This window comes from Biomphalaria glabrata, chromosome 13 (assembly GCF_947242115.1).
Source record: "Biomphalaria glabrata chromosome 13, xgBioGlab47.1, whole genome shotgun sequence".
Lineage (NCBI taxonomy): Eukaryota > Metazoa > Mollusca > Gastropoda > Planorbidae > Biomphalaria > Biomphalaria glabrata.
Window position 1 is genome coordinate 27825235 of NC_074723.1, and position 22691 is coordinate 27847925.

Here is a 22691-nt window from a genome sequence, read left to right on the forward strand (position 1 = left end):
AATTTATTCTGTAATTTAGGAGATGGAATATTTTTGTTAACATCTTATTAATAATCTTGCAAGCTTGAAATATGTAAAAAAAAAAAAATGCAAAAATATAAAATTGTTGTTAAATCTAGAAGAAACCCTAAACTTTTGCCTATTTCCACATTTATTTTACAAATTCACAAGGAATTGAAATTGATATTGAAACATTGTCATCATTGAAAGATCCAATGAATAAAGTTTGAGAAAACCTCAATCAACTTAGTAGGTGTAATAAATTAGTAAGTTTTATAAGACTTGGTCAACTTAGTGTCTATTGCTTGGGTAAAATCTATATGCTCCATCTAACCAACCTTTTGCTGCTGATCTCATTTTGTACATAGTGCAATGCCACTAATAGTGTACTGTTCCTGTCATTTGTTCCATGCTGTCATATAGAGTATTGATAAGCCTGATTTATTGAGGTAATAGGGTCTTTCTAGAGGAGAATGGGCTAACCCTTTTTCCTATGGATATTCCATATAGACTCAGAAGTCCTTTTCACTAACAGACGAAACAAACATGATCAAAAACTTGAAATGCAAGGATTTTTTTTTAAAACCATAAGAAACACCCAATTACAGTCTGATACATATTTAATAGAAAAATAATGATTATAAACTAGGTAGATATAATATATTAATATATTGAAGGAAAAAAACAACAGATTAAGTATAACAAACACATTATTTATTTCTAAACATTCAAAATAGTGATGAGATTGAGCTGGCGTAAAATGGTCAGTGAAGGGGATTAGTGTAAATATAAACAAAGAATAATTCCATTACAAACATTTTCACAATACAATAAATAGCATACTGAGTAAAATGATAAAATAATTTGTATAAATTGGGAAATAAGAGCTAGCTGACTAAGAAAGAAAAAATTTGTTTACATTGGGAAATAAGAGCTAGCTGACTAAGAAAGAAAAACATAATTTGTTTACATTGGGAAATAAGAGCTAGCTGACTAAGAAAGAAAAAAAGTGCATTGAAAACAAGGATCATGTCCTCTGATGCCCAAATGAAACCTCACAAACTAATAAAGAACAAAGAGATTGTTGATATCTATTTAAATCTGCTAGTTTTTTGTAAAAAGGAATGAAACTCTCAAGCTGAATTCTAGGAGAATGTTAGCATCAAAACTAGCACTGTAGGTAGCTTAATTACTTTTTGTAGCACACTTTTTTGTTCAAAATAAAATGAAGTGTCAATTCAATGAACATATTTCATAATGGCTTACAATGAAAAGTGTAGAAAAAACTGTAAGATCAGAAAGTAAGTTTTACAATAACATTTCCTGAGATGGACCACAGAGTTTAATTTACTCAGTTAAAAGAAATTATTTAAAAAATAATGAACTTATAGCACTTAATAGATGTAGTTTATTTTATTTAAAAAATAAGGAACTTTTTATAGCACGTAATAGATGTAGTTTATTTTATTTTAAAAATAAGGAACTTTTTATAGCACGTAATAGATGTAGTTTATTTTATTTAAAAAATAAGGAACTTTTTATAGCACGTAATAGATGTAGTTTATTTTATTTTAAAAACTTTTTATAGCACGTAATAGATGTAGTTTATAGATTTGAGTTCTGTTTCTCATATTTCTGGAATACTTAAATGTTGAACATTTTTACAGATCAGTAAGTTCATTAAATGTTCAAATTAAATGCATTTTTTTAAAACAGATTTTGTTTTCATAAGAAATTTGTTTAAACAAACTAGTTTGAAGCTACTGTTTTAAACTACAGGCTGTTATCTTTCTGTCCAACCCTTCTGTGCACATGAAAATAAAATAATGAAGCATGATCAGAACAAAATGGAAAGTAAAATATCACAAAATAAACTCTCCAACACTAAAAAGTGAACTAGTCAATCGTTTCTAAAACTGATGTATTCATAAATGTGTTGACAATACAAGAAAGTATTTTGAAGGCTTTTGATCATCACAAAAGAATTTATTTTGGAGATTCATTCATAACATTAAAATGTGTACATATACTGAACACTTTTGTGTTGTTTTCATTTTCTAAAAAATGAATGTCTGTTTTTTTATTCACTCGTGTAAATGTGTTTTATTCTTCTTGACATTGTGATGAAAACAAAAAGTTTGAACAAAATAGTTTGTTAGTCCTGTATAACAAGTACCCAATTACTAAAGGCAAACAAATGGAACAATAGAATAACTATCTCAGAACATTTATTTATTTTATACAAAATATATGTGTAAAAGAGATTGCATATCCAAGAAAAAAAATTTTTAACACATAAAATGATGTAAAAGATGGCAATAAAATGTATGAAAATCACTTTTAAAAATGTTTGTTTCAATAATAGATGTTTATCTTTCTCCTATATGTTGAGGCAAACAAATCTTGCTGAGTAACAAAATAAATAGGTCAGGACAGTCACTGCTTCTCTATTAGTAGTGAAATAAAAAAAATTACTATCACAGATAATGAGTTCACTTCTGAACAAGTGACTGAAACAGTGTCTAGTTAGCAATAAAACAATCATGATGTTTAAATCAATATGCATAAAAAGATGCCATTTTTACCAAAATATTTTTCAACTTTAAATTTTTTTTTTTGTAGGAATGAGAAGAGAATGTATAACAGATGATATTTTCTTAATTTGGAAACATCAAGTAAAGAGCAAAAAGGAAAAGCAGATGCTTTATAACGAAGTAATTGATATAATATGACCTATTATCAGTTCTTGTAAAAATGGACATATCCACAAAATTTGTCAAACTCGTCATGAAAATGACAAAGAATACATTTTTAAAAAAATTACTGCATTGTATTTAGGTCTTTGTATAATAAAATATATATAAAAACTTTTCTTAAGAAAATACCATTGTAGATATATATACATACAAAACATTGCTTATTGCTTAAAATTGTTACTGTACTCATATATGACATATTGTTGTCTACAAGAATCTTTTCTTTTTAGAAATTTGTCAATAAAAGACACTGACAAAATGGTGGATTCTACAGGTTGCACACTGTAAATATGATAATTTTAGTTATGGTGACATTTTTGTTTGATAAACACCATAACAGTTACAGAAGACTGCTGCTCTTAGTGATTGACCTTTGCTACTGTCTCAGCATTAGAGCCAATTCTTGTTTACCCAAGAAAGTCAGTTGACTTACCAATTTTACATATAACAAAGACATACTTGATCACTTTGCTAAAGTGCTCTTTGTTAATGATGAATTAATTACAAATATATTGTTTGCATTGCATACACTACATTCTATTATCTTCAATCATACCAAACTATTTTTCTATCAGAATATCTTGTATGTTATTTGTCAAACTTAGGCTGCATTTTTGTTTTCGCCCTATTGACAGAGGAAAGAGAAAAAGGGATAAGAATACATGCTCAACAAATCTGGTCACATGTGAACAATTTAATAATGGTATAAAAGAACATTTTTTTTTTCCAATTTTGAGACACAATTAGCAGGAGTAGAACAAGAGCCAACAGTTTGGAATGTCAGGGGAACAGAAGGCAGTAATTATAATCATACAGAGTTTGGGTTCAAGTCATAACAACAAAACATTATGGAGAGGAAAGGAGAGGATCCAAGGGAGGTGACAAACCATTTGGGGGGGACAACATTGTATTGCAACAAATTCTACTATGGCTTACTGACAGAATAGGGGGTGAGGTGGCTGAGTGGTTAAGAGCTTGGCTTCCAAACTTGGAGTCCTGGGTTCAAATCTTGGTTAAGACTGGGATTTTGAGTTTCTGAATTTTTTAGGGCACCCATGAGTTGTGTTGGCCACATGACACCCTGCTCGTGAAAAAACTGTTGGCCAAAGAAACATAACTTTAACATCATTCTACCCAATAGATCAAAAGGTGGGAAGCGTGGTCAAGAGGCCAAGTACGCTTGAACTACCTATAAAGGGGGCTCGAAGTTCCACAATCAACTCTAGCAGAGTTGTGTTTACTGAGCACCTAAAGGCAGCATGGAAAATCTTCTCCCAGATACCCCCTCCCTCCACTAGTTCACAAATGAGATTGGACCAAAGCACTCTGAGCATGATATAAGCATGAAAGTAGTGCTATATAAAAGCTATAATTTATAATTTAAAGGGGAATTGTTTTTACTTTACTTAATCTGAATAACTGAATGCTACAATAGATATAATCTATCAACTCATTTAAATAGAAGCTTTAAATGTAGATTATTGGAACTAGTTGTAAATGATAGCACAGGAAGGGAACTCTGGAAATACAAAGATAGTTATCCTTACATCCAATAATGGGTCAAGGTAAAAGGCAATAAGTAACAAGTACAAAATAAAGGCAAAACACTTGTACAATAGTTTGGATTAAAGCCTTGTGCAATCAAAGTGTATATGTGTCAAAAAAAAATATTGCTTGAAATAAAAAGTAAAAGTCAAATAAAGAACAACAAATTTACCTCTTTTGGTTCTCATACAAAACAATGTTATAAAATAAAAAGCAATGGGTATGTTCAAATAAAATAATGTTTCGAGGGTTCAAATACTTACTTATTAGTTCAAAGGTTAAAGCAACAACGTCAACAGTCAACAGAGAGTGTTAAATAATGTTAGGACTAAGTGTGCAGCTAAATGTTGATTACCAGGCTAATGTACTATAGGAAAAACCACAGACAACAATTCAACAATAACTACACATCTGTACTACAGGGTTGACTAAAACTAAAGACAGCTTGACTTGTATCCAAGTCCAGGGGACAGAACTCCCAGCTCATCTGTGTTCATCCTGAGGTCTATGGCTCACTTCATAGTCCACATGTACAAACGCTCGCTCCACTTGAGGTAGGCTTTCAAGTTTTTGCTAAAATGATCACACATGTTAAATTCTGTTTAAATTTTTTTTTTTCCTTAGTCACTAAAATCATATTTCTTAGTGTTATGTTTCCAAAGTCAAGACTATTATTAACACATGTATAAAAAAGCTAAAAAGATTCTAGAAATAGAAAATCACCCTCTGGGTCAGGATTCTGTGACTTTACCATCACAAAAGAGATACAAGACACCAATAGCAAAGACAAACAGACACAAAACTCTTTTGTTCCCCTGGCAATCAAATCATTAGATAGAAACAATCTGATATAAACTTTTCACATGTAAATTATGAGTGAGTCTGTTGTGAATGTACATTTTGTTTTTTTTATAGTTATAATGTTTTGTTTGGTGTAATGCACAAATTGTAAGACAAATTTCCTTAAGGACAATAAAGATTATAATTTTTTTTATTATTATTAAAATGAATTATTTATAAAGTTTAATATTTACTTATAGTGTGTGTGCATATGTGTATTCCTCAGAAATGGCTTAAATTGTAAGATAACTACTTGGTTTATAAGATTAATAGAAGTCTAAATAGTTCTGTTTTTTTGTTTTAAGTAAATATCTGCATGGACAGGCCTGCCATTGAAAGAGGTTCTTACTAAGGCCAAAGACAGAGAGGGATGGAGAAAGACGGTCAACGAATCTTGCATGGAGCCACAAGGGTCCAACAGTCTAAGGGATAGGTAAAGGAAATCTACATGTCATTTATGTCTCATCATTTATAAGTCTCAACCAGGACAAAATAGAAAAAAATTTCATGATGGAAAGCAGATGTGCTAGCCACTGAGCTAGTCAAATACTTATAAAAATAGAAGGTCATATAAGCATGCATAAAGTACCTGCAAACTTTCTCCAATGTTATGAGACTCCAGCAGTACAGTGTCTTCCTGCAGGACAATATCTACTTCTACCAAAAACTTGGAACCAAAGTGGAAAGCTCTCACTGTGTCTATACATAGAATCTTGGCACTAGGGAACAAACCCAACATCAAGTAAAACAAGTAAATAAAAACAAAATTGCAACAATTCTTGGGATAGATATAGACTAACAATAATAAATTTGCTCAATGCACTATGGTCCAATCTTTTCTGTAAACCAGTTGTGAATGGCTGCCTCTTCAGTAGAATTTGTTTTTTTTAAGTTGCTCGAGATTGAATTCAAACTCTCATGCCTCCATGATGGAAAGCAGATGTGCTAGTCACTGAGCTATTCAAATACTTACAAAAACAGTGAAGCAGGACGTCGTTTTTGGCACGAAGGTCGTTTTGGCGCAAGGGACGTTTTGGCGCGAAATACATTATGTACGTTTATTGTATTACTTCTTTTAAAAGAATTATGCATATCTCTGTTTTGTATGAGTTTTAGTGTTAAGACATATTTTTCACATACAGAAGAAGAAATATTTGTGCCAGCTATTTTTGGTATTTAAGTTTGTTATTTAATTACTGTTAAATCTCTAACATTACACAACACCAGGCTGCCATCCATACTTCACAGTATGCATGCATGAAATAGTCAAAATTATTAAGTTATTAAGACTTTTTTTCGTGGGAGCGGGGGTGGGGTAGAATATATATTTTGTTTGTCTCTGTATAAAATAGTGGAAAAATCTGTTTGTTATACATTTTTAAACACATTTTTAAGCAAAAAACATTAGTAGCTTTCGTACATTATATATGATATTTGAGTAATTATTTTTATATCTGCTCTGAAAGCCTTTTTTTTATGTGAGCTAAAACAAGTCCATTAATCAATGTGACTTATCATTTACTACATGTAAATGTGTGTTTATGTTTCACATCATTTTCTTGTGCGCAGAAGAGAGTGGGGCGGGATAGGTGTCACAGGTAATAACCAGTCCGAAGGAGATGATTGCCAGATGCATGACGCTAATGACGAGTGCTCGGTGCTGGTCTTATCTTCTTTTGTTTAACTATACCTGGGTCAATGCGAGATGTGTCACCCAAATCTCCCCTACCCAATTTCTCAAAATATATCTATTCAAAGTATCTTAGTGTCATGAATTTGTTTCTATCTATTGTTGCCCCAAGTGTTAGTTTAAATTGGTGGATTCACATTAGAGTTTAATCTTAACTATGTGTGGAGTTATTGTCATCATTCAGCGTAATAAAGCTTTAGATGTTAACATGTTTTTTGTTATATGAAAGTATTATACTAATATCAAATAAAAAAATTTTCTTTTGGAAAAAAATAAAAAAATGTCATCCAGTGCGATTTGCAGAACTCACATATAAATAAAGGGGAGGGGATAGCATATCATTACCATTCACGAATCTGACTTATTATAGGCCTATATACATGAAATAAGCAAAACCTTTATATTTAAAAAAAAAACAATTCGCTGGATGGTGTTAGAATTCATACTATACATACAATATTATGGTAGAGTGAAATAAATACGCTATAAATACGTTATAAACGCTACGTGCTTATTAAATTATCATCAAATTATATCTTGCGCCAAAACGGTGGCGCCATAACGTCACATACCGCAAAAATAGTACATTTGATAGACTATTGGTAGTTTTAAATGTTTAGCTAACAACCTAAATCTCTATACAAGGCTCATCTCCCCTTAGCTTAGTATATCTTCTATATAAAACAAAATTAATTAATTACGAGTAATTGATTAACCCTTAAAGTGCTGAGCTGATTTACACTCAGTGCATACAAAATAGAATTACAATTCTGATGTTTAGAGGCTCAATTACCAAACGCATTTTAAGGGTTAACTAATAGGTTTTGTTTTTTTTATTGATTCATGTGTTTTCATTGACAATGAATAATTGTGCAGAGTTTCAACTTGATCTGAGAATGGGAAGTGGGAGAAATAATGTGTAAAAGATTCCACCTAGATAGACAGATTGAGTTGATATAAGCTTTGAGCTCTAGGTAAAGTAAAGTAGCTTGCTTTCAGATCATGCTGTCTATAAGGCATCTAGAATGTGTATTACCTGTGATTCAATGAGATCCAGGTGATTTGACTCAAGAAATCAGGATTAGCTGTGTAGCCCACTACCATCTTTAGCTGAGCTGTAAAAAAGCAAACAAATAACAAGGAGTTCATTTCAAGACTTTTGTTTCACACACAGGACAAAAGAAAGTGTGACTTTGTATGTCAACAAGAGACTGCTCATAAGTGTTGAGAATCTGTCAGTAAAATAGTAGACATGCTGAGAGACTTAAAGAGATTCATAAAAAGCTGGGGGAGGAATTCAAATACAAAGCCAATTTGAGAATGAAGCTTGAAGAATTCAAATACAAAGCCAATTTGAGAATGAAGCTTGAAGAATTAAAATACAAAGCCAATTTGAGAATGAAGACTTCAAATACAAAGCCAATTCGAGAATGAAAATTGAAGAATTCAAATACAAAGCCAATTTGAGAATGAAGCTTGAAGAATTCAAATACAAAGCCAATTTGAGAATGAAGCTTGAAGAATGCAAATACAAAGCCAATTTGAGAATGAAACTTGAAGAATTCAAATACAAAGCCATTTTGAGAATGAAACTTGAAGAATGGACATTTTTATAAAAGTAAATTCTATTATATATAGATAAAGTAAAAGTAAAAAAAAAAAAAAAAAAAAAAAAAAAAAAAGGTAGAGGTACCACTTTCAGACCTATGGAGGAGAGGGTGTAGAGCTCATCTCTTTCTATAGCCAATGATTAACAAGGATATCATGAGGCCAGCACACTGACCAACCACCATTACTTTCAAAACTTATGTCAGGGATTTAGGGGTATCTGGAAGTTAAAATCCCAGTCTTTACAGGGATTTGAAGTCAAGACCCCTCAAGCATTATACCACTCAGCTGCCATGGCCAATAGATTACATTTGAACATTTTTATTTAGTATCTAGATAGGATAATATTCAACTCAAGTTCTCCCTGGCCAGAAGACATGAGAGCTTAGTATTACATGCATACATTCACCATGAAAGTGATTTCTATTTTTTGTTTTGATAACTTAAAAGTGGCCTACCTATCCCTGTTTTCCACCAGCTTATAATAATGTACAATCCAATGACAATGGCGCCAGCAGGATCTATGTAAGCAACATTTAGTGAGCCTACTTCGTTAGCAAACTGGCGGGATCCTGGGGAGAATAGAGTTAAGTATAACTACATTACAAGAAGTTAAGTACTGTATCGATTCTACATAAGACTCATTTATGTCAGAAAGATTAGAAAAATGTAAAACACCATAGTTCTCACTGGACAAGTTATTGTGGTGTTTAGTATCCTTAAAAGTTGTGTTTAAAATGCAGTGGATCTCACTGATAAATAAAGAGTAATGTAATAATGTCCTAAAGAAATATTCCCATGCTCTGTATACACTTGTTTAGAAGTGCTAGTTCTGAAAAAATAAAATGCTTGATTCCTGATCAAAATCATTTTAAGGTTCGTAAGGCTGCATAACTTATATTGTACAGTATTACACAGATTCACATACACATTTATGAAAATAAATGACATGCTTCACTAATTGATAACTGTAATCAAAAGCTTTAAGTCTTGAAGCTGGGTAAGTACAATAACCAATTATAAATCTTTAGCCATTACTGGGATGTCAGGCACTCTACAACCATTAATGTTCATTATGCTTTAAGAAGTGTAGATATTTATTATTGAAGAAATGTATTATAAATAATTTGAGATGAACTTTGGCTTAGATAATGAACTTTACCTAACAAACACACACACAATCTGAAGCAAATAACACTCACCCAGATATCCACAAACAATGGCAACTAGATTTGAAACGGTGTCATTACGATGATCTTGAATTAATGCATCCACAGGGTCAGACTGTATCTTCTTTTTTTTCATGATAAGATAAAATGAAAGCGCTAATACAAACTTGGTCACTGGTGAACAAAAAGAAACAGATACTATCAGCTTGGGCTCTATTGGGGATAGAGTGTCTTAGATTAACATCAATCAATCAAATATACCACTAGCAAGGGTGTAGCAGCGATACATAGTAATAAGGACCATGAGAGATACAAGTTGAATACCAACCTATAATACTACAAGAAATGATCAAAGTTGGTACGTCAAAGACAGCAATGTCATCTAGGCTACTGCTGAAGCCAACTATTTTCTTGATAGAAGAGATCAAAACTTCCAGTGATGCCAAAGACATAATGACAGACAATATAATGATTGCTACTGGTTCCAGGCGTGACCTACCTGTAAATGAAAAAAAATTACTTTGGATTTTCAACTAAGTATTAAATTAAACTTTACTAAAATTAAAATGAAAAAAAAAAAAAAAAAACTTGTAATACAATGTAAAACAAAGATAATGTTATTTCTACATGGTCAATACAGAAATACTATATGCAGATAGAATCAATTGCTATAATGTATTTTTACTTTTTTTTTTTTTTTTTACAATAAACAGTAGATGTTTTCCACAAAAACCTTACAATTGTTTCAATTTTATTAAATTAATTCAAAATATTGACAATCACTACTGCCAATAAATGTTTTATCATTCAGATATAGGCAGGCTGCAACTGGGTTAGCATAGCTATGTGAAAGACTACTCTTTAATCTTTGGAATCTAGGACATTACCATTAGAAATTTTAATCATAAACTTATGTTATCTTCAGCGATTGTTTTAATTAAAGAAACTTTTAAAAATAGAGATATAATTGATGGATTTTTGTTCTTAAAAAGCAACTTGTAAAAAAAAAAAAAAAAAAAAAAAAAAGGTATGATTGATTGATATAACATCAAGTGCTTACAATTGATTAAATATTAGTGATATGTAAAGTTACAGTTTTCAAACTTTGTTTTTTGCTTACCTTATTTATACCAGTACTTTACTTAACAGACTGCTAGTATCTATACCAGTACTTTACTTAACAGACTGCTAGTATCTATACCAGTACTTTACTTAACAGACTGCTAGTATCTATACCAGTACTTTACATAACAGACTGCTAGTATCTATACCAGTACTTTACTTAACAGACTGCTAGTATCTATACCAGTACTTTACTTAACAGACTGCTAGTATCTATACCAGTACTTTACTTAACAGACTGCTAGTATCTATACCAGTACTTTACTTAACAGACTGCTAGTATCTATACCAGTACTTTACTTAACAGACTGCTAGTATCTATACCAGTACTTTACTTAACAGACTGCTAGTATCTATACCAGTACTTTACTTAACAGACTGCTAGTATCTATACCAGTACTTTACTTAACAGACTGCTAGTATCTATACCAGTACTTTACTTAACAGACTGCTAGTATCTATACCAGTACTTTACTTAACAGACTGCTAGTATCTATACCAGTACTTTACTTAACAGACTGCTAGTATCTATACCAGTACTTTACTTAACAGACTGCTAGTATCTATACCAGTACTTTACTTAACAGACTGCTAGTATTCATACCAGTACTTTACTTAACAGACTGGTAGTATCTATACCAGTACTTTACATAACAGACTGCTAGTATTTATATCAGTACTTTACATAACAGACTGCCAGTACTTTACATAACAGACTGCTAGTATCTATATCAGTACATTACATAACAGACTGCTAGTATTTATACCAGTACTTTACATAACAGACTACCAGTACTTAACATAACAGACTGCTAGTATTTATACCAGTACTTAACATAACAGACTGCTAGTATTTATACCAGTACTTTAAATAACAGACTGCCAGTATCTATACCAGTACTTTACATAACAGACTGCTAGTATTTATATCAATACTTTACATAACAGACTGCTAGTATCTATATTAGTACTTTACATAACAGACTGGTAGTATTCATACCAGTACTTTACATAACAGACTGCTAGTATTTATACCAGTACTTTACATAACAGACTGCTAGTATCTATACCAGTACTTTACATAACAGAATGCTAGTATTTATACCAGTACTTTACATAACAGACAGTTAAGATTATTTTTCCAACTAACTTATATTATTGTTCAGACTAGCTTACCAACAGGATAGACATAAATGCTGCTTTTTTTGATAGCATGAGTGGTCCACCAAATGATCAGTCCTGACAACAGGTCCACAACAGAGTCTACAAGGCTGGATATGATAGACATTGAATTGGACATGCCAACAGCAACAGCTTTAGCAATCATCAGTGCCTTGCAGGGAAATCACACATCACACTTCATTAATTAGGAATAGGAACTGATTAAGTTTTAAAATAACAGGTAAACATCACACTTCATTACATAGGAATAGGAGTAAGAAAAGTGTTAAGATCTAATATGAAATATGAATATATATATATTTGAATATTAATTAATTACCAGTCTACTGTAAGATTCATTTATAAAAATATGTACTAAGAATATTAGTTTTAGTTAAACCAAATCACAGATACAAATAAGAAAAAATACCTTTAAAAAAACAAAGCAATCATTAATATAAATTAACTAAAGAAATTGTAAAAAAATATAAAAATGGGATGTTGAGTTAAAGAAATTACTAGAAGAAATTTCAGTGGTGAAAATGTTCATATTGACTAATTTGGTAAAACAAATGCCAATACTAAGGTATGGCTTTTGTAGGCAAGACAAAAAGGTGCTAACATTTTTTTTTTTTTTTTAATTAACAAAGTTATCCTTAGAAAACATTTGAAAACTTCTTAGTCAAATAAAAGTTCAAACATTTCACATTAAAAAATATACACAGTACCAGTGGTTTCACTAGGGGGGAGCGGCTCGCACCAGGTGACACCCACTAGGGTTCAAACCCCCAAGTGGAACAAAACATGCACTTTGTCAAAACTTAGAAACTTACAAAATATAGGTAACTGTAGCTACATACATATGTATGACTACTTAATATACATACTCTATTTCTTGAAATATTTCACTGTATTCTGTCTACATGTATTTGTGTGTGTGTGTGTCCAAAACATTAAATGCAGAAAGAGATGTGCAAATGTGTTTATGTAGTAGAAAATAATAGATGTATTTGCAGCAGCAGTGTAGCTATTCCATATTTGAGTACTACTAAAGCATAAACAACATTATTAACAACTTTTAAATATTAAATGATCACATCAATGTGATGTTTTATCATTAACTCTTTCTCTCCTAATTGATGATACCATCGTTGATTTGACCACATTAAATTAATCTTTGGTTTTTATAAACATTCATTTATATTATATAATAAGAGCATGAATTTTCCTTCAATTCTATACTAAATAAATAATTTCTGACAGAAAAGTTATAGAAGTTTAATCATAACAGGTAAGTGAACTATAAATGAGAAAAATGATCATGGAAAATAATTACGGAGAGAAAGAGTTAAAGTAAAACTTTTTTTTTTGTGAAAAATTGATTCAATAGTTTCTTTTAATTGACAATCATTTAAGGCTTGTATGAGGCATTCAATGAATGTTGGTAATTAATTCTATTTATTATGGTTCAACAAAAAGAACAAAGAAAGAAACCAATGAAAGTTTTTATCGCATTTCATTTTTTAACGCACTGGGTGACACCGACCCCTAGTGATGCCACTGCATAGGACAAGCACAACGTTTTACATGTAGTGAAAAAAAAAAAGAATTTTGGATGTCTTGACTTATATCTATTACATTAAAACACTACTAAAATATTTCTTCCTTATTCAATGATTTTATTCTCATTAATTAAGACATGTTAAGTACAATGTTATCATTTGCGAATTTAGATTTCATCTTTACAATATTCAACAATTTATTGAATATTGAATTTCCCCTCTAAGAAAATACAAAGATAGATTTAAATTTTACTTCTGTTTTTTTTCTTCTGTGACTTGATATGACACCATCAAACAAATGTGGGATGAAAACAAAAATTTTATGAACATTTTTCTACAAGACATACCAAATTGGCAGCAAATGATATCTGTGACAGTCGAGTGACGATAACTCCAGGAGCTGGAGCTTCCCTAGACAAAACATCTATCTTGGAGTCTGTAGCCATGTTTTCATAAGCTTGTATTAGCTCATCTTGACGTTTGTAAAATGCTCTGCAAGTTAAGCCACAACTAAATTAAAGACAATTTGGTTATAAAGTAAAGTTTCAATGCACAACTTCCTTTGGAATGCTAAGAACAGCAGTGGCTAAATACAAAAACAAAACCTTGTGCTGACTATTTCAAGTCTCCCATGCCCATGGCCTTCATTCAAAAGCACAAACCAATGGATCAGCAAACCAATGAGATAAGAGAGGAGATGGAAACAAGAGGGCAGCTCCTGAATTAATTTATTGATTTGAAATGACTTCAAATAGTAGACATTTTTTTTTTGTGGGCAACTAACTGGAGATACATGAAGGGCAGAATAGTGTCTTGACTACATTCAATTCAACTCAAAAAATCTTCTTTTAACAACAAATAGTGCCTTGACTTCATTTGATTCAACTCAAAAAATCTCCTGTTAACAATGAATAGTGTCTTGGCTCCATATGATTCAACTCAAAAAATCATCTGTTAACAATGAATTGTGTATGGTCATACTCAAGAATATTGCCTTGTTATCAAACTACATTTTATTGATTTGATTCAATACAAAGAAAATTTCTTTTAACAACAGCAAATACAAAAGAACAACAACAAATATACTTTCTCAATGTCATGGATCAGAATAGGCCAGAATGAAGGGGCATAATCTAGTACCGGTATTGAAAATGTAGCTAGGACGACATAATTGATTATGAGAAATTTGATTTACAAAAAAATTGCTTATGACATCATTGCGCTCCAGAAATAACTAGATCAACAGTGTCTCCGTGAGAGTTATCTGGTTGACACTAGGCTTGTAAATAATAAACGTCTGGGGCACATACTGATGTCAAAGAGAGTACAGTTGGTTTGTTTCATTGATGTTACTAGTTTGGCTTGACAATTACATTTATGTGATTTAAACTTTTGTGATTATTCTTATTGGATTTGCTAATTTAAGTTTTCAGAATATATTTCCATGGATTTTTTTCTTTGGTTTCTGTGAATCAAAAAATGTTGTGTCAAAGGCAGGGAAAGAATTCATTAAAATCCATCTTCTTTTGCTAAAATCTATTGTCTTCATCATTGAAAATCCCCTCAATACTAGTCATCAACTTTTTATTTCACTGGCACTAGTTACAAACAGGAAGACAGTAAATGTCAACAACTAGTTGGATCAAGTAGATTTCTGTAACCGACAGTACTATTTGACCTTTACAAGCAACGTTTTATTTCATTTCCCATGTACTGAAAGAAGAAAAGCCAAAGTGGTAAGTCAATATCTTTTCATCCTACCATAATAATCTGCATGAGTTTGATCATTTTGTTCCAGAGTTCAGTTTGTATATTAATGCTGACATGCACTGATAGTATGTTTATAATATATGATGTTTCACCACTAAAAATAACATTTTGATGATAAAAAGTGACACTTACTTGATGCCTTTGGGAGCATTTTGTATTTCAACTCCAAGATTATCAGATTTTTTGGAACTAAATTTATGCAAAGGCATTTTCCAGCTCAAACTGATATCTGTATGACACAAAATCATGGAATAAGAAAAAAAAAAAAGAAATGAAATAAAAAAAGAAATTTGTTTCACACAAGAAAACATTCTAATGTTTCATTTTGGTCTGATCTAATCTTGATGTTGATCTCAAATATACTTAATGGTTTAATTTTAAAATATTAAGAAGACCTTGGAATTGTAAACCACACCACAAATAGAAATGATAATAAAGTTAAGTACTAAATTGATATAATTATAATGGAATATTTGAATAACTAGCTAGAAAAATGGAAGAATCAAATATATATGCCATCAGGCTGACAATTAGAAATAATCAAAAGAACTACTAATAAGTAATGGCTTTAATCTCAATTCTATAATTAAAGGCAAAATCTTTGATTTTATTGACTTAGATAAAGTCAGAATCTTTGATTTTATTTGACTTGGAAAAGTCAGAATCTTTGATTTTATTTCACTTGGGTGCATTTATTTCTGAATACACTACTAAAAAAGATTAAACTAAAAGATCAACTAGAGCATTTTCAGATTTCCTTTTTTGTATGGCATCAGTGCTAATGATTTGAGAAAGTCTTGCACTTACAAAAAAAATGGCTTGTGATTTAGGTTAGCTTAGGGGAGTGGGCTGGACACATTTGAACTTTTAAGAGAAAGATGGCACATGTATTCCATTTCCACAGTTCTTACTTGATTCCCTTCCTTCAACAGGTTCTACTTCCATCATCCTTACAGTGTGCTGTGGTGATGGCATTTCTGAGTACTGGCCATGACAAAGCCGTTTTGGAGCAAGGCCAATTAGATCTTCTCTGGAGTTGTCAGTATGCAAATGGTGAATTTCTTCTTTAGGGGAGAGCAGGTGCTACATAAGAAAAAGAACAATTTTTATCAAATACTAAGACATGATTATTATAAAATCAGTAAACTTTTCTCTATGTACTTACAAGAGAGGGGTGGTATTTTACATCTCACAGATGTCCTTTCAATTCCAGGCTTCCCATGGGATTTAAGAGGTCCACCCTGATACTTATTCATTTCCTGCTTGTGGTGTGTTAACACATCTGCAATCCAGTAGCTCCTTCTTTATGATTGCCCTCTATGTGGGCATATCCTGTGCATTTTTTTTCTCCTAACTGTTGATGTCAATCTAAAACCACTTTGAGTCACACTTATGTAACTATATTTACCTGATAGGAAAAAACAATCTAGCTTCTAACACACTGATCTACAGTCTATTTTATTTTTAAAGATATTTAGAGAACAAACAGCTAACCTATAACATTCCGAACTACAGTCAGGGAAAATCAAATCTCAATCTTGAACTACACTCACTGAAGATTTTTTCCCTCCTTTTTCTTGTTCGTGCTATAGAAACCATGAAGTTGTGTTCAACCTTTCTCTGTAGACTCTTCCTCTCTTAATAATTTCAACTATTTCTTCGAAGTCTTCTAGCTTACTCAGTCTTATAACTTAGTAAATCTTCTAACTTACTCAATCTTCTAACTATATTTAGCCCAGAGAAAGGTTACAGAACTATACAGTTTTTTGGCCCTTGAATAATAAAAGTTCTTTTTTTTTGGCTATTGCATCCTTCAGTCCAAAAAGCCAGCAATCCACCAAATTAAATGTTTAATGTTTGATGTAAACAACAATTTTCAAATAATGTTTTGACAAAAGTAAAACAAGGAAAAGAATCTCCTGCACTGGAGACATTGTCCTAAAATTTAACCAATTTTTTAACATAAATAATACTTGAACTGGACATATTTTCCTATTCAGTATAATAGTCATAATTATAGAAATTATTCATTATAACCAAACTGTAAATAGAATTTCTTACCATCTCAGCATCATCTGGTCCATGGGATCCTCCATCTGTTTCATTGTTATCCAAATTATCACCACTCCCTAACTTTTTCACTCTGGATGGGTCCACTATTACAACTTGAACGTTGTCAACAGTGTCACCTTCCATTGTGTCTTTCTTCTTTAGATGGTTATTTATAAGAGCAGGTCTAAGTCATTATCACAAAGAATATTTTGATTCATACAAATGCATGACACTAAGAAATGAAGCAGACACAGCCATCATGGTTGGAAGTAGATACCTGCAATGACAAAGGGCAATAGAGTATTTATTAGATACCTACAATAACAAAGGGCAATAGAGCATGTATTTACTGGCATTTTGTGAGAAGATTGTTAAACTATAAAGGCTGCACTTGATAACCATAAACAACGTCAAAACTATAACGCCAGATTCATGAGTGAATTTATTTACACACTGTGTTAACACACATGACATATAACATCACAATACTCCCTTAGTCAAGGGGAATCATTCAAGCTACTCATATAAACAATGTCAACAAAGATTCACAAATATAGTATTCTAAAATCTAAAATGATGAATAAGTTTTAATAACATCCTAAAACTCTAGCATTGTCTTTATAGAAGGAGTCAGCAATAACAAGAACAGCATAGCATTAGCAGGCATATGAAAAACTAAATTTAAGCAAAGTTACATTCCAGTTTTAGCAGGTCACAGGGCAGATGAAGTAAACTTTACTCATGTCTTGAAAATGAATCACATTTTTAAAAATTTACGAAAATGGAACGAACGGGTAAAGACTACCAATCTGAAGAGTTGCTTTTGTAATCTGTTGAATCTAAATGTAATTATATTAGGTGATAAAATAGAAAGTCTCTTAAGTCCTTTTTCAACCTAGAAACACCACAGCTCCTGTCATGTCGTTTTAAATTGCATCTTTTGCGTAAAACCATTAGACTATTATTGGCTGGAAGAAAGTATTTGCAGTGTAACTTCACTAATAGTTAAGTTCAGACATTTAATAATTTAATATTGCTATTAGTATATTCATTATGGCGTTAGAGCCGTTTTCAAAATAAATTATATATATATATATATTATTTAAATATATATACATACAAGAATTGCTCGCTTGAGAGTATAGGATATAATATTTTAAAATTTAAAATTGCTAAGTCTAGATAGTCTAGAATCTATATAGATATTGACTATAACTAGATAAAGGCAGCTTCCTAGTTCCATATATGCTAGGACACATTTGTACAAATGCTCCTTCTTCCCTAGTTCTATTAGAGCATGGAATGGGTTGCCTGAGCCAACCAGGAAAACCAGTGACTTAGCAGAATTTAAGTCATTGGTCATGATTGGTTAACATGCATGACTATATATACATGATGCGTAGGACGTAGTCATAGATCTAATCATCTTCTTTTTTGAAGTAATGTCTGTATTATATAAAATAAGATGATAGACTGTATAGACTCTATGAAGATAGATTTAATTATAATAAAATTATATAGATTTTCTACTCAACTAGATCTAGATGTTCAACTAAGAAAAATAAAATAGAATATATCATAATATGACTAAAATTTCTAGGACACTAAAAAGTCACTATCTATCTAGATCTATACTATTCTATACAATCTATACTAGATCTAGAGTAGTTTATGCTATTCGGACGCCTACAGCCTACAGGCCAAAATTTCAAAGTTTGACTTTGACATCTCATTTTTTGACAATGGTTTGACATAGAAAAGAAAATGAAGTATCAGAATCTTCTTTAGTTTAAGGAGAATAAGGATGACTACTTATATTTGTACCCCTAACCTATATTTGTTATTATATTAAAGTCAAAGTGGCCATGTGTTTTCATTTAATTCAGACATATTTGACCCAGATTATTTGATTCCGGACACCATAATTTATTTCAGACAGTCACTATATTTAGGCATCAATAAGTTCAGATTTTAATTCTATATGAACATTTTAACTAAATTTTAAGATCCCCAGGCATAGCCCCTCACATGAAATCATTAAGATGTTTTCGAATAATGCATAAATAGGAACACAAAAAATAAAAATATGAACACACTTATTCTACCAAAATTAGGTCACTGGGATTGTGACTTCTACACAGACTTTTAGACTTATTTTATGTTTGCATGATTAGATGTGTGTTGAATGTTTGTGTTTTTTGTTTATTCATTTAATACATTTCTAATACAGATGATATTTTGAAGTATAGTAGTATTATGATTATATTTATAGATCTACTAGACAGTCCTGAGTAAACTGAGTTGAGTAGACTAGATAATCGGAGATTTACTTTGTCGACTTTGACTTTGCAGTAGATTAGTAGAACAACTAGATCTAGATAACTATATATTGTCTAACTTTTAGTAGAGAATAGTTTAAGTTTAAAATTACATCACTGCGTCTGGTCTATGAATTAGATTAATTAGATCAAGATTTCTTCATTCACATTGTCGCCATCTTTGTTTATACAAAACAAAGCGTTTTGTTTACTTCCGTAGATACTGCCAGGATGCCTTTGAAAAAAAGAAAACAAAAAACAACTAACTATATAGCCTAGATTATTTACCGGTATGTCTAGGCCTAGGTATACGAGCTATGTTGGTCTATGAAGAATATTGGCTGCTTAGATTTAGAGTCTAGTTTGTGTCTGTGACTTGGCAGAATTAAAGTCATTGATTAACATGTATGATAAGATGCAAGACGCATAGGACGTAATCATCTTCTTTTTTGAAGTAACGTCTGTATAATATAGGCTAAGATAGAACTTTTTCGCAATAGCCATAGGAGTTGAGTTGAACCCCAGACCTATGGAAGATTGCTTCCAATACCACCATCTTCCTGTCTGAATAAAGTTTCTGTCTGGGAAAGATCCAAGCAGATGTAAATTTTTCTAGCATTTTCAGCTACCACATATTATCGATGACAATTGTAAAGTTGTAGGCCTATCTGAAGACGCTATTGGGTTAAAAGCGAGGCCAAAGGCCAAGCACACTGGGGAAAACTCCCCCATATTATCTGTAGGCCGTGCAGGTGTCCGTCAAAAAAAAAAAAAAAGCCACTTAAATAGTAAAAAAAGAAAAAAAAAGAAGTAAAGTTTCCCTTTCAGACTTTGTAGTCTATAGGGCAGATAATGTAAAGGTCATCTGTTTCTGACTTAAATAGAGATATTGTAAAAAAAAAAATACTTTAAATCCCCACCCCACAAAAAAAAAAAAAACTTATATAAGGGAAATAAACGCTCAATTACTACAATATCAATAAAATGATTATGGAAGTCTCAACATTTTTAAAGTTTCATACATTTTTACCTTTTTTTTTTTTTTGAACATTTTGTTTTTTTACATTTTTTAGCAACACTACTTTAAATCAAATTATTAACAACCATCTCTGCAGAAGCTTTTCCAATTCTTTTTTTTTTTTTTTTGTCACCTCATTGTCTAAATCAGAGGTTCCCAAACTTTTTTCATCTCGTAGACCCTTTGCCATGTTTTCCGGTTTTCGGTAGACCCCTGAAATTTTTTGAAAATTCATTAACTTCAAATGTGTTTTTCTTACATATTTCTAATCCATATAAAATGAAGCAAAATAAAATGTAATATATATTACACGAATTGACTAAACAACAACAACAAAAAAAAAAAAAAAAGGAACTATTGAAGAATATCCTACAGCTGTCATTGACACAGATACGCCATTTTTATCTGGAAAAGTTGAATCATGTGTGTTGGAGAGACCTGCAACTGACTTGATTCTAGGAAACGTAACTGGCATAACTGAGCCTGCCATCACAGATAGCTACAGGTGGCAATGTCAGAAATTACAAATCTGGTGTGATAGATAACATGGGACAACCGATCCTACATAGTCAGATCGAACAGCCAGAGTCAGATGTATCCTCCAGTTATGCATTGAAACAAAAGGAGGACCAAACTTGGTTAAGCTTTAAACACAATAACTGCAGAAAATGTAACTCATGAGTTGTTCAACATTTTCTCTCGCTTAGGATTCCTTGAAGAAATTCTAAGTGACCAAGGGACTCAGTTTACATCCGAGTTAACACACCAGTTTCTGAAACAGTTAGAGATTCGTCAAATCTTCACAACGCCTTACAGGCCCCAGAGCAATGCGGTTTGCGAGAGGTGGAACGGGACTTTGACGGGATTATTAGGCAAAGCAGCACTAGACAGACCAGCAGACTGGGACATGTACATCCCAGCAGTTCTCTTTGCTTACCGAGAAGTTCCTCAAGAAAGTACAGGATTTTCACCGTTTGAATTCTTGTATGGAGCAAACCCGAAAGGTCCACTTAGTTTGTTGAAAGATTTGTTGACAAAAGAAAATCTTGATAATGAATCTAGAACCAGCTAGCAACATGTCGTCGAGCTCCGAGAGAAAGTGGTAACAACATGTCAACTTGTAAAGTAAGCATTAGAGAAAGTGGTAACAACATGTCAACTTGTAAAGTAAGCATTAGAGAAAGTGGTAACAACATGTCAACTTGTAAAGTAAGCATTAGAGAAAGTGGTAACAACATGTCAACTTGTAAAGTAAGCATTAGAGAAAGTGGTAACAACATGTCAACTTGTAAAGTAAGCATTAGAGAAAGTGGTAACAACATGTCAACTGGCAAAGTAAGCATTAGAGAAAGTGGTAACAACATGTCAACTTGTAAAGTAAGCATTAGAGAAAGTGGTAACAACATGTCAACTTGTAAAGTAAGCATTAGAGAAAGTGGTAACAACATGTCAACTGGCAAAGTAAGCATTAGAGAAAGTGGTAACAACATGTCAACTGGCAAAGTAAGCATTAGAGAAAGTGGTAACAACATGTCAACTGGCCAAGTAAGCATTAGAGTCACAGTTAGCTAGAGACAAAACAATTGTTAACAGAAATAAAACTCTTCGAAAACTTCAAGGAGGAAGCCTTGTGTATGTACTAGTCCCATGGAAAGACAGTAAATTGATTGTTCAGTGGTAAGGGCCATTTCAAGAAGTCAAAAAGATAACTGCAGTAGATTACCAAATCAACATGAGAGGAAAACTGAAAACTTTTCACATCAACATGTTGAGTTTGGTGGAAAGCCACAGGAAAGTAATGCTGAAGTAGTTCGTTTCAGTTGTGGGATATTTAATGAATCAGAGAAGGACGAAAATGAATCATTACAGGATCATTACTATCTGTATTAACTTTAAAGCAATCAGAAACCAGAAAGGGAGCACCCAATGTGATCAGATGGTCACATGACTGTGAATTATCGCTGCAGAAGATAAAGAAGGCATTTGCTGAGAAACCGATCCTGCGTCTACCTGACTGCCAGAAGGAATTCATACTAGCTACTGATGCATCCGCTGTTGCTATCGGGGGATGCTTAGCACA

The 22691-nt window shown here is 31.9% G+C and overlaps 1 protein-coding gene across 3 annotated transcripts; it reads right to left on the bottom strand.

Annotated features, from left to right (window-relative positions):
* Positions 1-697: 697 nt before the first annotated feature.
* Positions 698-19807, bottom strand: LOC106052925 (uncharacterized). 3 transcript variants are annotated; one of them, XM_056007652.1, is made up of 12 exons: positions 19707-19807; positions 17285-17552; positions 16135-16306; positions 15356-15452; positions 13801-13945; positions 11907-12063; positions 9937-10107; positions 9642-9782; positions 8898-9011; positions 7868-7946; positions 5731-5860; positions 698-4874 (listed from the first exon to the last, which is right to left on the bottom strand). In XM_056007652.1, exons 2-12 carry the CDS (start codon positions 17417-17419, stop codon positions 4785-4787), a joined length of 1431 nt encoding a protein of 476 aa, XP_055863627.1. In that variant the 5' UTR covers positions 17420-17552; positions 19707-19807; the 3' UTR covers positions 698-4784. The 3 variants fall into 3 exon arrangements, with proteins under 3 accessions (XP_055863627.1, XP_055863626.1, XP_055863628.1); XM_056007651.1 differs by having other exon boundaries at positions 19674-19778; XM_056007653.1 differs by lacking the exon at positions 19707-19807 and adding an exon at positions 19606-19623.
* Positions 19808-22691: the final 2884 nt, after the last annotated feature.

What these genes read in the sequence shown, in the direction of transcription:
- LOC106052925 (XM_056007652.1), bottom strand. Translation starts at nt 17,419, where the DNA reads ATGGAAGGTGACACTGTTGACAACGTTCAAGTTGTAATAGTGGACCCA. An exon ending in AATGCTCCCAAAGGCATCAA is followed by an intron (nt 13,946 to 15,355) that starts GTAAGTGTCACT and finishes CTTAACTTGCAG; the next exon opens with AGCATTTTACAAACGTCAAG. An exon ending in CATTTATGTCTATCCTGTTG is followed by an intron (nt 10,108 to 11,906) that starts GTAAGCTAGTCT and finishes TTTCATTTACAG; the next exon opens with GTAGGTCACGCCTGGAACCA.